Raw genomic sequence first — 17,317 nt, 5'->3', positions numbered from 1 at the left:
TCTAACTATTCAAGGGCTTTAAAACTTCATTTCTCTCCCACCATAAACTTCTCAAAATCAAATTATAAATGTACTTTTTGACCTGGAATAAACTTTGGGATTTTTCCAAAGGCTCCTAGAATATTTCAAGGGACCTCTTAAACTAATTAGGTTTATTTGATACGTGAAATTACGTAGAAAATATTGTCAAACAAGAAGTAAGCTGGGCAAACCTGTCGGGACCCCCTCACTCTTGAGAGCTTTTTATCTTCACTTAATAAACTTCTATTGCTTTAACTCACACAAAAAAATAAATTAATAATAATATCAGTAAGCCTTCTTTATAAAGCATTTGTGTTCTAAAAATTATATGAAATTCCTAGAAACCTAGCATGCCCTAGTATAATATTATCACTTGTAATTCTGATTATCTTAAAAGGTTTGACATCCTCTGAGACCCCAATAAAAAATGGCAAAAGTGAACCATCTTCTTACTATTACTGCTTCCCTTCTGAAATTGCTGTCATTAAAACTGAGGTTCACACTAAAAGGATTAAGCCTGAGTATCAGAAAAATGCCCCAGTTGACCTTCATGCTAAGGCAACAGCAACACATCTATGAAGATTATGGCACATGTGGAAGAAATCCCTTCTGCTTCTGCAAAACATGCCCCTCACTGCCAGACTTTTGCCATCCTGATGGACTTGGAAGATGGCAACAGTCTGTTCCTGAATTAGAGAAATTAGCATGGGTAAGCAATAGCTGTAAGTTAAACAAACGTTTGAGACTATGAGAAACCCAAGATGGCTGCTTGGTTCTTGGTGACTCCCTGGCAAACTTTATTTTTTAGTTTGTGGATTCCTTCACCCACCAGAGTGCATTTAAGATGATACAAATTATGAACAGAGATTGGTAAAAATACTTTTATAAAACTGCAAACGCAGTCTACCAGTAATGTCTGACCTGTCGGGTCCACAATCCCCAAGAAGAACTATTTTTGTCCCAAGAGATCTCAGACCTCCACCTTCTGGGCCTTCTGAATATCTGTAGATGACTTCATTCAATTGCCACTCAGTATGGCCTACCAATATGTTGATACTGTATATGTGTTTTCCAGATGGGCTGAAGCATTCCGAAGCTCCAAGGCTGATGTCCTCACAGTGTATTTCCCACTTGTGGTATACCTCCCAGAATCCCCAGAGATGAAGGCCCCCACTTCACTGGACAAATCACATAAGGCTTAATAAAAACCTGGCAAACTTCTTAGAATTAACATTGTCCCTATCACCTTCAATCATAAGGCAAAACTGAGAGAATTAATGGGGTTCTCAAACTTAAAATTTCTAAATTTGCCTCAACTATTGGACTTTCCTGGCCTACGGCATTATCTTTGGTCTTGCTGACTATTAGTAGTTACCCCTTTAGGAAACAAACTTACCGCATATATGACAGTCACCAGCAGACCAATGTCTATTAGTATACAGCCTTATGCTGATCCCTTGTTGTTTCATGCTCCTGTAAATCTCTAATATCTTATGCTCAAGACTATCATCAACAGAGTAAAGATTTTTTGGATCCCAATTCAAAGGTTCCTGTTGGTCAGAGTCTAGAGCTTGGTGAATGGTCATTCTGGAAATGTCATCGAAGACAGCTGTTATAACCCCACTGGAAGGGACCTTACCCAGTGCTCTTGACCACTACACTGCTTGGGTATTCATCTCACAGCTAATGACAGTTCCACCTCCAACCTGGTCTTGTGCAGAGGCTGGCAACCTCTAACTCAAATTGATAAGAAAGAGATGTAGCTGACCTTGAGGCAGACTGCTTCTGCCTAAGGCGACAGATCAAGACTTCAGACCTTAACTAAACATGAAAACCTTCCTTCTTCCCCTTTCTTTTACTCTGGCATTAGCCTGAAAGATAATGCCCCCATCTTTTTCTCCCCAGGCCCTTGCTTAAGGGAGGTAACCTCTGGATTTAAAACAACCTTATAGTTCAGGTAAGAGAAAAATCTGAGACCCTAACTTTTCACAAGCAAAATAAGACAACACACTGGGTGACTCCCTTGAAGTTGCACTGTTGAGTTAGAAAGGACCTGCTGGGAGGCTTTCATGATTCAGGAATTCACTCCTCTTGGCAGGACCCTACTTCCCTGGTTACAGGTAAATGTAAATTAGCTCATGATCAGGAAATTCTCAATTCTTGAAATTACTGCAGAATCTGCTGCTAAAGCAACAGAGGCCCAACAACCATCCTTAGATTCTTTAGCCAAGGCTGTTCTTAATAGTAAGACAGCCCTCTATTATCTTTTAGCCAAGCAGGGGAGTACCTCTGCTGTGGCCAACAACACCTGCTATATCTGGATTAACATTTCACAGGAACCTGAAACTTGGTTACATAAGATCACTAAGCAAGCTACTTGCCTTAAAAGGACTCTTTCAATAGGGTCTTCTTTGACTGATCTGGGTCTTGCGGACCATAGCTCCAAAAAAACTCCAAACACTGGGAATTACCCTGCTTATAGTTATCATAATAATTGCACCAAGTAATTCTCTCACAAGTTTTAAATGTTAAGCCACTAACCGTCAAGTAAATGAACTCCTTAAGACTGGAATGTAAAAAAAAAAAAAGAACAAAGAGAATGACTGACTTCCATAACCTATGAATACCACAGGGATTAAGCAAAAACATTCTAACCTATGGATAATGGAATCCACACAAAAAAGACAACAAAAACTTTGAGAACTTCAAAACAGTATCTGATAGTGACACTAACGCCTTAAATTTTGATCACATCTCTCCATTAAGCTGAGAGCCTGATCAAAAGGGAAATGTTGAAAGAAAAGGACAGGCCCCAAATGCTAGGTCAAGTCACCAAACTGGGGTTTAATACCTAACCTAACTGCAACTTCAACCTTCTCCTTCCCCCTCTTAAAAGATTTATTTATTTGAGAGAGAGCAAGCAGGGGGGGAGAGGGAGAGGGAGAGAGAAACTCAAGCAGACTCCATGCTAAATAGAGCCCCTAATCAGGGCTCAGTCTCACAACCCTGAGACCATGTACCTGAGCCAAAACCAAGAGTCGGACGGTTAACTAACTGTGCCATCCAGGCGCCCTCTTTTCTTCATTTTTAAGATTTATTTGTTTATTTTGTGTGTGTGAGAGAGAGAGAAAGCATGAGTGGGAAGAGGTGCAGAGGAATAAACAGAATCCCAAGCAGCCTCCATGCTGAGCTCAGGGCCCAACAGCGGGGCTTGATCTCATGACCCTGAGATCATGAGTCCAGTGCTTAAGTGACTGAGCCACCCACGTGCCACCGCCTCCAAGCAAAGTATAGTCTTAGGCAGGAATTTTCTGCTCAGTACCAATAAGGTAATCTGTCACAGGAGCTCTCTCAAACCCCTAAAGGAAAATGAGGAAATCCACCTCCAATAATAATAAGGCCCTTGGCCCCTTCCCCTAAGGGAAGGTCACTGTCCTAAAACAATCATTTCTGTCCTAAAACAAACATTTCTTTTCTTTTGTTAATTGCCTCCCCTATTACTCCCTACAAAATCCTTCTATTTTGCAACTCAAAGTCCCCTGTACTAGATTAGCTGGATAGGACACTGCCCAATTCATGAATCAATTAATAAAGCCAATTAGATGGTTTTTAAAAAATGGGATTTTATTCTCCATGAAATGAATACTCAGGGATTTTAAAAATGAAAATAACATAATACATCTACATTTTAAAAAGGTTACTTTATCTGCTATGCAGTACAGGAGATACGTGTGCAACAATGGAAACAAAAGGCAAAATTTAAGAAGTTAATGAAGACATCCAGGTGAGGAGCACCTGGGTGGCTGAGTCGTTAAGCACCTGCCTTCAGCTCAGGTCATGATCCCGGAGTCCTGGGATCAAGCCCCACATCAAGCCATGCATTGGTCTCCCTACTCAGTGGGAAGCTTTTCCCTCTCCCACTCCCCTGCTTGTGTTCCCTCTCTTGCTGTTTCTCTCTCTCTCTCAAATAAATAATAAAATCTTAAAACAAACAAACAAACAAAAACCAAGACATTCAGGTGAGAGAAGATAATGGATTGGTAGAGGACAGTAGCCATGAGCACAAGAGACACTGATAAGTATGAGATATTTTTAAGAGGACTATAAAATTAAGGGGACTAATAGTATCCATTTCATGTAATTGTGAAGAAAAAATGGCCCATAATAAATGGTGAGTAAATGTTAGCTATTATTACCACCATTAATGGGCTTTCCAAAAGGATCAGATAATAGTTGTTTTAACATGAATGAAAAATCATAATACAATCATAATATAATAATATATTATGCATATATAATGTAAATCATGTATGAAAAGCTATGGGAGCTTCTTTGGCAATGCAAATGAGTTAGAAAAGTATAATGAAACTGGGAATTACCACAAGGATAGTTTATAAAATAGGGTGGACATCAGAGAGGAATAGGAATGAGTAGGTTAAGAGTGAGGAAACAAATGGCCTTCAAATGAGATCAAGAGGTTGGAAAATATAGCAAGGTAGGGAGTCTCTGCCATGAGGAAAAAACAATGTACCGAGAAGCAAAGTCTGGAAGAGGTTTTTTTTTTTTTTTGTTTGTTTGTTTTTTGACAGACAGAGATCACAAGTAGGCAGAGAGGCAGGCAGACAGAGAGGAGGAAGCAGGTTCCCCGCCGAGCAGAGAGCCCGATGTGGGGCTCGATCCCAGGACCCTGGGACCATGACCTGAGCCAAAAGCAGAGGCTTTAACCCACTGAGCCACCCAGGCGCCCCTCGAAGAGGTTTTTTTATTCTACAAAATATTTTGTCTAAGTGGACTAAATACACGGATTCAGATTACATCAGCTAGCTACCTTGCTAAAACTTCCTGGTCAGATACAGTTTATAGTGTGATGTTTATACCCAGACAATAATTAACACCTAAAGTAAAACCTTCAGGACTCATTTCTCTAACATGCACCCAGACACCTAGACACAGTAAAGGTGTTAATTCTCCCCAATGTTTGGGGAGAATCAGTGCCAAGACTGAAACTGATTTTTCCCTGGCTTCTCCAAAGGAACCTATGGTTTTAACCATGGTAACTGCATATTGGAGGAAAGGAAAAAACCAGACCTTTTCTTTTCTTTTTTTTTTTTTTTTTAAATATTTTATTTATTTATTTGACAGAGAGAGATCACAAGTAGGCAGAGAGGCAGGCAGAGAGAGAGAGGAGGAAGCAGGCCCCCTGCTGAGCAGAGAGCCCGATGCGGGACTCGATCCCAGGACCCTGAGATCATGACCTGAACTGAAGGCAGCGGCTTAACCCGCTGAGCCACCCAGGCGCCCAAAACCAGACCTTTTCAAACTTCTAGATACTTGCTTTGAAATGACACTAACTCTAGGAGACTCAAAATATCACTGAGGTCCACCAGAGTAGATGCTTATGGAAGTAAGCACAGATATGTTTCACAGTGTGCTCAATGGGTCCCAAACCCATCTCTGGCTATTTCTTCAATTCTAGAATGCATAATTGGAATAGATATATTCAGCAGTTGGCAGAATTTCCATATTGGTTCCTAAACCTATGGAGTGAGGGCTGTTTTGGTGGAAAGGTCAAGCAGAAGTTATCACAACCATCTCTACCTAAGAAAACAATAAACCAAAAGCAGTACCCATTCCTGCAGGACTGAAAAGATGCAGGGGTGGTAATTCCCATCACAACCCTATTCATCTTGCCTATTTGGCCTATGCAAAGGACACACAGATCTTAGAGAATTACAGTGGATCATCCTAACATTATAATTAGGTGGTATACCAAATACGGTTTTGTTGTGGAATGAAGTAACACATCCCCTGGTACTTGGTATACAACTATTGAGCTAACAAACGCTTTTTCCTCCTCCATAACTGTCAATAAAGTATCACAAGAGGTTTCCTTAAGCTGGCAAGGCCAACAATACATTTTCACTGTCCTTTCTCAGGGGTATATCAATTCTCCAGCTCTATGTCATAATTTAATTTACAGAGATCTTGATCACATCTACTCTCAACAAGATACCACTCTGACACCTTTATAATATTAGGCTGATCCAACCTAGTGAGTAAGAAACAGCAACTTAGAAGGTAGGAAGTATTCCAACAAAAATTTGGGGCCTTTTACCTCAATGAAACTTGAAGCACTCAATTTATATGGAGTATTATCAAGATATTCTAAGGTAAAGAAAAATTTGTTACTCTGGGCCCTCCTACAACCAAAAATGAGACACAGTAGCTAGGGGGCCTCTCTGCATTGTAAAGGTAACATATTCCTCAGGTGGGTAATGTACTGTAGTCTATTTCCTAAGTGACCTAAAAGGGTGCTAGTTTTGAATGAGATCCCAAATAAGAGAGGGTTCTGCAATAAGTTCAGACTGCTATGCAAACTGCTGTGCTACTTGGTCCTATGATCCAACAGATCTAATGGTTCTTGAACTGTCAGTGGCAGATATAGATGCTGTTTGGAGCCTCTGGCAGGCCCCTATAGGTAAACCATAGCACAGGTCCTCGGGATTTTGGAAAAAAAAAAACCACCTGCCATCTCCAGTAGATAAATACTCTCCTTTAGAGAAACAGCTCTTAGTTTGCTAATGGGATTTCATACTAAATGTTTAAACACTGGCCACCAGGCAACCATGTGAACTGAGCTGCCAAATATGAATTGGGTGTTATCTGACCCACCAAGCCATAAAGATGGGTGAGCAAAATAGTATTCCATCAACAAATGAAAGTGGTGTATATAAGACTAGACCAGAGCAGGTCCTGAAGGCACAATAAGTTTTATATGAAAAAGTGACTCAAATGTCCATGGTTTCCCATGGACTTGTTACACTACCTTCTTTTTCTCAGCCTGCCCCTATGTCCTCAAAGGAAGTTCCCTTCAGTCAGTTAACAAAGGAAGAAAAGAGAAGACTCAACATGATTTACAGTATGTAGGCATCATATGAAAGTTGGCAACTGTGGTACTACAGTCCCTTTCTGAAACATTTCTAAAGGACTGTGCTCAAGTTCTGTTGGGCAGAACTTTGGAAACTGCAATTCACTGTTCACTTTGCTTGGAAGGAGAAATGGCCAGACATGCAATTATATACCAATTCATGAGCTGTAACTAAAGCTTGGCTGATGGCCAGGGACTCAGAAGGAACATGACTAGAAAATTAGTGACAAAGAAATTTGGGGAAGAGATATGTTATAAACCTCTCTGAATGTATACCAAAGGGTGTCTCTGGAAGAGGGCTTTTATAATCAAATGAATACGATGCCCCATTTTGAGGATACTTGTCAGCCTTTTTCCAATCACCCCTGTCATCACGCAATGGCTTCATGAACAAAGTGGCCAAGGTGGCAGGGATAGGTGGCAGGGATGGAGGTTATACACGTGTTTAGCAATATGGACCTCCACTCACTAAAGCCTACCGGACTATGACCACCACTGAGTGACTACTGTGTCAGCAGCAGAGACCAACACTGAGACCCTAATATAGCACCATTTACCTTTACCCAGGATGGTCAGCCAGCTATCTGGTAACAGGTTGATTACACTAGACTGCTTCTACTATAGAAGGGGCAATATTCTCTTCTTACTGGAATAAACACTCAACTCTCTATATAGATTTGCCTTCTCTGCATGCAATGTTTCTGCCAAACTATAATCAGTGGAGTCACAGAACATCTTATTCACCATTGTGGTATTCCATACAGCATTGCTTCTGATCAAGAAACTCATTTCACAGCAAATGAAGCTTAACAATGGGCTCATGCTCATTAGTCTTACTGTGTTCTTAACCTGAAGTAGCTGGCTGGACAGAAGAGTAGAATGGCCTTTGGAAGACTAAGTTACAGTACCAGCTAGGTAGCAATACCTTATAGGAGTTGGGCAAAGTTCTCCAGAAAGCTGTATCTGATCCAAGTCATCATCTGCTACATGACAGTTTCTCCCACAGCCAGGACTCAAGGGTCAAAAATCAATGTTTAAAAATGGAAGCAAAAATTTTGCTTCCGGGGGCGCCTGGGTGGCTCAGTGGGTTAAAGCCTCTGCCTTCGGCTCGGGTCATGATCCCAGGGTCCTGGGATCGAGCCCCGCATCAGGCTCTCTGCTCAGCGGGAAGCCTGCTTCCTCTGCCTGCCTCTCTGCCTAGTTGTGATCTCTGTCTGTCAAATAAATTTTAAAAAAACCTTAAAAAATTTTTTTTTGCTTCCTTTTCCTGCACCCTTATGCTTTATGGACATAGAGGTCTTAGTTACAGAAGGAAGAATGGTTCCAGTGGGAGACATGACAATGATTCCCCTGGACTAAAAGTTAAGACTCCAGCCCAGCCGCTCTGAGCTCCTTATGTCTTCATATCAACAGGCAAAGGGCGGCACGGTGATGCTGGGTGGAGTGATTGATCCTGACTAACATAGGGAAACCGGCCTACTACTCCACAGACAAAAGGAAAAGTATGCCTAGAATACAGAATATTTCTTCTAAGCATGACTATATCCTATCATTAAGACCAATGGACAATTACAAGCTAACTCAGGTAGGACTACTAATGACCTGGACCCTTCAAGAATGAAGGTTTTGGGGGGAATCTGGATGGCTCAGTTGGTTATGCCGCTGACTCCCATGTGCTCTTGCTCAAATAAATAAAATCTTAAAAAAAAAGAAAAGAAAAGAACGAAGGTTTGGGTTAACTCTGCAGGTCAAGAACCACAAGTGAAATGCTTACTAAAGGCAAGGGGAATACAGAAAGGGTTGGAAGAAGCTAGTAACAAATACCAGCTATGAACACATGACTAGTTACAGAAATGAGGATTAACTGTTATGAGTATCTCTTCCTTGTTTTGGTATGCATGTTTTTGTGTATATATGTGTATAGACTATCTGTACACAGACACACAGTCTTTGTTTCCTTCCCACTGTTTTCCTTAATCTCTCTTTTTTTAAAGATCTTATTTGAAGACAGAAAAAGAGAGAGAGAGAGCACGAGCAGGGGGAAAGGACAGAAAGAAGGGGAGAAGCAAACCCTGCTGAGCTCAACAGAGGGCTTGATCCCAGACCCTGGGATCATGACCTGAACCAAAGGCAGTTAATAAACTGAGCCACCCAGGCGCCCCTTCCTTTTTCATGTAACATAAGATGTACTGATTTTGTATTGTAGTATTTAAGCATTAATTTTACAACATATGATTTAATTTTCAGAGAAACAAGAGTAGGCAACACTCAAGGATATTACTTCTCGTGCTGGGAAAGAGGTTAGTGCATTTTTGGTTGTACTCAGGGTAATTTTATCATGTTAAGGGAATTTTGAACTTGCTACAATCTTTACCTGGAGATTAAATATGGTTTTCAGAGCTGTGTATAAATGCCAACTTGACCTATGATGGTTAATTTTAAGTGTTAACTTGACTGGGCCATGAGGTACCCAGAAATTTGGTCCATCATCATTCTAGGTGTGTCTGTGAGGGTGTTTTGGGATGAAACTAACATTTGAATGGGTAGGCCCAGTAAAGCAGGTGGCCCTTCCTAATATGGGTAGGTCTTGTCAGAATCTGTAAGTTCTGAATAGAATAAAAAAGCAGACTTTCCAGCAAATAAGAAGGAACCCCGTCTATCTGACTGCCTTGAGTTGGGACACAGGTCATTTCCTGCCCAGAATTAAAACTCCTTAGGTGTTAAGCTTGTCTGCTTTCAGACTAGAACTTCAACATTAGCTTTCCAGCTCCCATAACTGAAGATTTCAGGACTTCTCAGCTTCCATAATCACATGAGCCAATTCTTTATAATAAATCACAATCTCTGTCTTCCTTGGCTTCATTCTCTCTATACAGCTAACCCTTAAATAAAGGGTTAGAGGTACTGACTCCACCTCCAGCCCCATGAAGTTGAAAATCTGCATGTAATTTGTGTCTCCTCAAATTACATGAGGAGTGGGTGGCTCAGTGGGTTAAGCCTGGGTGGCTCAGTGGGTTAAGCTTCTGCCTTCGGCTCGGGTCATGATCTCAGGGTCCTGGGATTGAGTCCTGCATCGGTCTCTCTGCTCAGTGGGAAGCCTGCTTCCTCCTCTCTCTGCCTGTCTCTCTGCCTACTTGTGATCTCTCTCTGTCAAATAAACAAATAAAATCTTTAAAAAAAAAAAAAAAAACTTAACTACTAATAGCCTACTGTTGATGGAAAGCCTTACCAATGACATAAACCATCGATTAACATAATTTGTCCGTTATGTGTATTATATACTATATTCCTAAAATAAAGTAAGCTAGAGGGAAGAAAATCACAGGAAGAGAAAATACATTTACAGTACTGTACTATATCCCAAAAAATCAGTGTATAAGTGGACTCATGTTATTCAAATTTATATTGTTCAAGGGTCAACCATACACATACACAAACACACATACCCCTTTTTGATTGTTTCTTTGTAAAATACTAACATACTCTTCACTGAACTAACACCAACTACAACATCAAAAGCTACAAGCATCTCCTCCACTGTGAACTCTTCCCTAATGTCTTAAGTTTGTTTACATGTCTGTCTTTTGTCCTTCCATAATATTCCCATTACAATAATTCTATCCTAACAATCACTGACTTGTATATCTTCTCTGGTATAAAAAATTCCTTCATAACAATAACACAACTATATTCACTTCACATTACCAGAACCTAACACAAACCCTAGCATATAGAAAGTTCTGAGTAAATATATATTAAACCATTAATAAAACCTTCTTTCATTTATTTAGAGGATACTCAATTTAAGAAAGATTATTGCTAAAGAACAAAAGCATATTGTTGCTACCTGTCAATGAAGGATTCTGGCATGAAGAAGCTAGAATAAAGGGCTATTTTATTTTGATGGCAGAAATGCTCTCATCACAACCTTCAGGGGACCAATGACCTACCAGCAAACCAAGCCTGAGCCACAGTTATGCTTCTCACTTGCAAGCAAGCTATTAAAAAAACCTTTACTATTTGCAAACACATAGCTGTATAAATCAGGATTATCTCCAAAACAAAAGAAATAAATAGATACCAAGACTACAACTGTCAATAATAGTCCCAGATTTTGAAATTCTATATTTAGTAAAATAGTTTCATGGTTCTGTTTAATGGCTTTCATTTTATTTTAGCCTTAAAACATATTTATACTGATAAAATAACATTGCTATTTTATATATCGAATCTATGTTTAAGTTTTGATTTATAAAATAGAGTTATGGTGCTAAAAGTGTGAAAACTCCCAGTAGGATTAAAAAAGATGTTAATTTTATAGCTGGACAGACTGAACTCTAAAATTCATTCCTGTCACAGAATAGCGGGTTTTCAGGCAAGCTACTTAATCTCTTGGAGCCTCAGTTTCCCCCTTGTCAAATCCAGACACTACTGGCAACTACTGTGGCACATTATTAGGAGAGTAAAGAAATATACTTCAAACACTTAGTATGGTTCCTGGCATATAAGCATTTAGTATCTGACCTATCAATATCACTAATATCACCTGTCATGATTAGAAAATGAAGGCCTGGAAAGAAGATAAGGGTCTGTGCAAACACACACACACACACACACACACACACACACATATACATAATTTGAAAAAGCAGCTTGAGGAATCTGAATTCTAGATCCTATAACAACTATGGACTTAGTTGTCAAAATATCTCAAACTAAAACATATGGCAGAATAAATGAAACATAAATACTAACTGCAAAGAGTAACTCAGGGATATGAAAATACAGGGTCTATTTCATGACCTATTTCATGATGATGGTCATCATCACCATCAAACACACTGTTAAGCATGTCTAAATAGGCATTTCCTATTAAAATGTATGGCATGTTTTAAGTGGGTAGGACAAGAATCCATGAAACAAGATGGGATAGGGAGGGAGACAAACCATAAGTGACTCTTAATCTCACGAAACAAACTGTGGGTTGCTGGGGGGAGGGGGGTTGGGAGAAGGGGGGTAGGGTTATGGACATTGGGGAGGGTATGTGTTTTTGGGTAAATTGGAAGGGGAGATGAACCATGAGAGACTATGGACTCTGAAAAACAATCTGAGGGGTTTGAAGTGGCGGGGGGGTGGGAGGTTGGGGTACCAGGTGGTGGGTATTATAGAGGGCACAGCTTGCATGGAGCACTGGGTGTGGTGAAAAAATAATGAATACTGTTTTTCTGAAAATAAATAAATTGGAAAAAAAAATAATGTATGGCATGTTTTAATATACATACAATGAGGAATCCGTAATTGGGGGGACACTCAAATAATGTTTTGCTCAGTTTGTTGACACTTCATTTCTTGACTTATAATTTAAAAATGTATTAACTAGGTTTAGTTACTAAAACCTCTATGACATAATGTGAGAAACAGCATATGATACAATTTATCAAAAGCCATATGGCAAACTGAACAGAAAATTTAAAAAAATCCAATACCTGCTTGGAAAGCACTTTCATGTGCCCAACACTTCCCCGGCAGTATGCTTCAAGGATAACACCAAATTGTACTGAGACAGCAGGAATATGCACTTCTGACCTACAAATAAATTAATACTATTAAGACAGGCTGCTTATAAAACACTTCAGATCACCAAATAAAAATACTGACTTCATATTCTATTATGAAATAAACTTCTGATGCCAATCAAAAAAAGAACACATTATCTTATTCACAATTATTAGTGGGATGGTCAACTTCCCAAGTCTTTAAACACCACAGTTCAAAACCATGTGATTTTGTAGTTAATTTCTTATTAAAAAAAATTCAAAATACTCACATCTCACCTTGCTTATTACTTTTTATAGTTGAAATGGTAATATTGCCAATTAAATTACAATAAAGTGAAGATTCAAATCACACAACTGACTAGTCACTCAATTAGCTTCTATACAATTTTCTCTCACTTAAAGAATGCTGTACATGGGCGCCTGGGTGGCTCAGTGGGTTAGGCCGCTGCCTTCGGCTCAGGTCATGATCTCAGGGTCCTGGGATCGAGTCCCGCATCGGGCTCTCTGCTCAGCGGGGAGCCTGCTTCCCTCTCTCTCTCTCTCTCTCTCTGCCTGCCTCTCCATCTACTTGTGATTTCTCTCTGTCAAATAAATAAATAAATAAAAATAAAAATAAAAATAAAAAAAGAATGCTGTACATGTTTGAAAAAGGAAGGAACACCATGTTTTGTTATTCCTTGGAGGACTTAAAATTAGGAAGACTGAACTGCAGGATAATAAGTTTAAAATAAGAAAGGAGGGGTGCCTGGGTGGCTCAGTGGTTAAGCTGCTGCCTTCGGCTCAGGTCATGATCTCAGGGTCCTGGGATCGAGCCCCACATTGGGCTCTCTGCTTTGCAGAGAGGCTGCTTCCCTTCCCCTCTCTCTGCCTACTTGTGATCTCTGTCAAATGAATAAATAAAAATCTTAAAAAAAAAAAAAAGAAGAAAGGAAAATCTCTACGAATAATAAGGAAGTCAAGATTCAGAAATATAACCCCCCAAATTAACATCAAAATAATATAGAGCTTATTTTCCTTAAGAACTTTGGCAAAAATGGAGTTTAGTCCTATTTTTCTGATAATCATTTTCTGACGTCCAGATGAAAATGACTGAAAAATGTCTGAGTACAGTGATAAATGAGGAGCCAACAGTTTTCCCAGGACAGAAGAACTTTAGTTATCCTTCTTGATTTTACTCCTATGTAAACTTGGTGAAATAAGACTCATGTATTTCTGAAAATGGCCTAATAAAGAAGCCAAAAATAATGTTGCTGTTCTTACAGAAAAACTTTAAAACCTCTACCTATTAGTAGCAATGATAATATTACTACCCAAAGCCTTTTGGAAAGAACTGTAAGTCAGGTTTTAGCCCAAATACACTGTAAGTACATAATACGTACATTTGACAAGAAAATAGCAACACATTAATTATTTGTTTGTTAAAAATCAAGGAGGCTTGGTGGGATACTTATCTGAATTAGTTTGCCAAATCCTGAAAATTAAGAGTTGGGTATCAAGAAATAGGAGAAGACACCAAGACAAGTGCTAATGTTACAGATGGCTCAGAAACAACAAAAGCAGCTGATGAGTACACTAAATGTCCTGTATTATGCTGATTTATATGTACAAAAGCACAAGGTGGACTCAAATTGAAAAATACAGAAGACTTACCTAAGGTGCCAAAAGAGAAACTGCCCTATTCTCCGATTAGCCAGTGCTCTTTCTAATAGGAATCTAGAGAGGGCACAATCAAGAAAAGGCTCATATTTTAAAACTTGCACCAGTTGTAAAAGATATTGAGAGAGCTCTTCATCACTAAAAGAAACAAAGAACAGAATAAGTCACTCAACAACCAGTGGCAGAAAAAGATCCCTTCTGATCAAACTATCAAATACTAACTTGCTGAAAACAGAATGGTTCATGGGGGTAAGGCCTGTTGCATGCTTACATTCACTATTCCACTGTTAAAATAACACAAGAAAAGCTCAGGATTTCCTGTGGGCAGGAGGGGGAGTGAAAAGGAAAGGAGCAAAGAACAGATATGTGGGGCATTTTAATTATCTAGGTTGATATGATTAATGACTGTACTTACAATCAGCCCAGAGATTAAAAAAACAAAACAAAACAGGTACTTTTTTTTTTTTAAAGATTTTATTTATTTATCAGAGAGAGAGAGGGAGAGCGAGCGAGCACAGGCAGACAGAATGGCAGGCAGAGGCAGAAGCAGGCTCTCCGCCGAGCAAGGAGCCCGATGTGGGACTCGATCCCAGGACGCTGGGATCATGACCTGAGCCGAAGGCAGCCGCTTAACCAACTGAGCCACCCAGGCGTCCCAAAATCAGGTACTTTAATACTGATTTCTGATCATGCTGGAAAAGTGATATACTCAGTCAACCAGTTTTTTAAAATAAAAATTCTATCAGTAATTTAGCAATTTATTTTTCTTTTCTATCATTAGGATTAAGTAATTCCTTTTCACAGATAGTGAATATTAAAATATTAACTTAAGAGTTTAAAGGATAAGGAAATGAGTATATGTATAAGTGGGAACTGATTCACTGAATTAATACAACATAATGTTGTAATTAAATGAGCTGAATTAATATTAGTGGTTTAGTTTGTGTCATATATAAACACACTCTCATCAGAGGCAATTCGAGTGGTCAGGTAAGATATGAATCCCAAGTCCTCTACTTGCTAACTGTAGTCTTGGGCAATAAATGGTTAAGAAAGTAATCTAATGCAGCTCTGGGACTGAAACCCAGGGCACTATTTTTAAAAACAAACAAATAAACAAAAAAAAACCTCATAAGCAGAAAATTTATCAAAGGAAAACTCATCAGAATTACCAAATGGAACATGGAGATCACAGCAATCTCCTCCTGGAGATCAACACATTTAAGAAAAACACGTGGCGGGGCACCTGGGTGGCTCAGTGGGTTAAGCCGCTGCCTCCGGCTAAGGTCATGATCTCAGGGTCCTGGGATCGAGTCCCGCATCAGGCTCTCTGCTCAGCAGGGAGCCTGCTTCCCTCTCTCTCTCTGCCTGCCTCTCTGTCTACTTGTGATCTCTCTCTGTCAAATAAATAAATAAAATCTTAAAAAAAAAAAAAAAAAAACAACCACTTGGCTCAGCCCAAAGCAGGCCAAGTAGCCACTTCCCCTCAGGTCTCCAAACTTAGGGAAACTAAGAAGCAACTGGGAGCCTCATTTTTTAAAACTACTCAACAATCTTAAGTTTACTGTAAAATTTTTGTCCTTTATAAAACCTGCAAGTGATGTAAAAGACAGAAAGGAAGTACTGAAACAGAAGGAGGCTTCTTTTTTCCTCATACTTTGAACTTTACTCCCCTAAAACAGCAACTATGGAAGAGTTTGTAATTTCTTTTGGATATCACATGACTTATAAAAAGAAGAAAAAGGATAACAGTATCCATAATTTTCTGAGAACTTATCTTTTTCAAATAACCATATAGTATAATCTTCATTTTTGAAACTGGCAATGAATAAACCTGAAAATGCCCAGTGTCTGAGACTGTTTCAATAACGACATTTCTTCAAATAAAGCTCACAGATTTTCACACATATACTGGCCAAAGGGAACTGTATAAGCATGTTCACTGCAGCACTGTTTATAATACTGTTTATTTGGAGGAAACAAAAATGTTCCTCAGTAAGGAAATGGAGTAAATAAGATATATCCCTACAACAGAATATTTCACAGTAGTCAAAGAAACAAACTATTATCTATATGCAATGGGAGAGAATGACCTCAAAAACCTACGGTGGGTTTTTAAAAAGCAAGATTTAAAATAAAATATATAGTAAGACATATTGGTATAATTTTTAAATGTACAATGTTGGGGCGCCTGGATGGCTCAGTGGGTTAAAACCTCTGCTGTCAGCTCAGGTCATGATCCCAGGGTCCTAGGATCAAGCCCCGCATCCGGCTCTCTGCTCGGCAGGGAGCCTGCTTCCCCCTCTCTCTCGGCCTACTTGTGATCTCTGTCAAATAAACAAAATCTTTAAAAAAAAAAATTTTTTTTTTAAATGCACAATTTTACTCTATATTTTTATAGTTATAAAAATGTAGTATAAACAAAAAAATGTGGTACAGAAGGATACATGCCAAATTCATGATAATGGCTGTTTTGGGGAAGTAAAAGTAATTAGCACTAGGTAAAGTAACTACGAGGTTTTCACTTTTAACTATAATGTTATTTGCTTAGAAGTATTTTTTAAAAAATAACAAAATACTAACATTTCTTAATTCTGAGTGGTGGACAGCAAAGAGTTAACATAACAGCAGGCCTGAACTTTATCCTCTTAAAAAAAAAAAAAAAAGCCTGTTAACACTCTGGTCCTTTTGGCTGGCATTTGGAAACATAGATTTCAGAAGGCTTCCCACCACCTAACAGGTAAGAGTGGCTTTGTGTGCATAAACTGTTCTTACAAAGTGTATGGTTTATGCTCAATACTCATTTTTCTGGGAGTCTAGAATTTTGCTTTTGTGTTAGGCAAAGGGGGCTTCTGGGACTAGCCCCCAATAAAAATTCTGACTGCCACATGTCTAAGACGCTTCCCCAGTGGATAATTATTTCAGATATGTTGTCACAACTCATTGTTGGGGGAATTAAGTATATTCACTGTGATTCCACTAGTAAAGAATTCTTAGAAGCTCCTACATGGTTTCCTCTAGGCTTTGCTCTATGAATCATTTTCTTTTGCCAATTCTACACTGCCTCCTTTTGCTGTAATAAATCACAGCCAAAAGTATGAATATATGTGGAATCTTGTGAATTGTAATGAACTGTAGAAGCCAAGGGTGATCT

At 39.1% G+C, this 17,317-nt stretch overlaps 1 protein-coding gene across 1 annotated transcript in view; it reads right to left on the bottom strand.

Annotated features, from left to right (window-relative positions):
- Positions 1–17,317, bottom strand: part of PIK3CB (phosphatidylinositol-4,5-bisphosphate 3-kinase catalytic subunit beta) — a 201,611-nt gene that overhangs the window by 34,192 nt on the left and 150,102 nt on the right. Inside the window, exons 15-16 of the mRNA XM_044252261.1 lie at positions 14,158–14,301; positions 12,436–12,535 (exon numbers count right to left, since the gene is read on the bottom strand). Of these exons, the coding sequence (XP_044108196.1) occupies positions 12,436–12,535; positions 14,158–14,301 (244 nt within the window). The remainder of the gene's footprint in view (positions 1–12,435; positions 12,536–14,157; positions 14,302–17,317) is intronic.

The sequence above is a fragment of the Neovison vison genome, chromosome 6 (assembly GCF_020171115.1).
Source record: "Neovison vison isolate M4711 chromosome 6, ASM_NN_V1, whole genome shotgun sequence".
Lineage (NCBI taxonomy): Eukaryota > Metazoa > Chordata > Mammalia > Carnivora > Mustelidae > Neogale > Neogale vison.
Note: the sequence above shows the minus strand (reverse complement) of the source record. Positions and strands in the feature narration are given on the sequence as shown.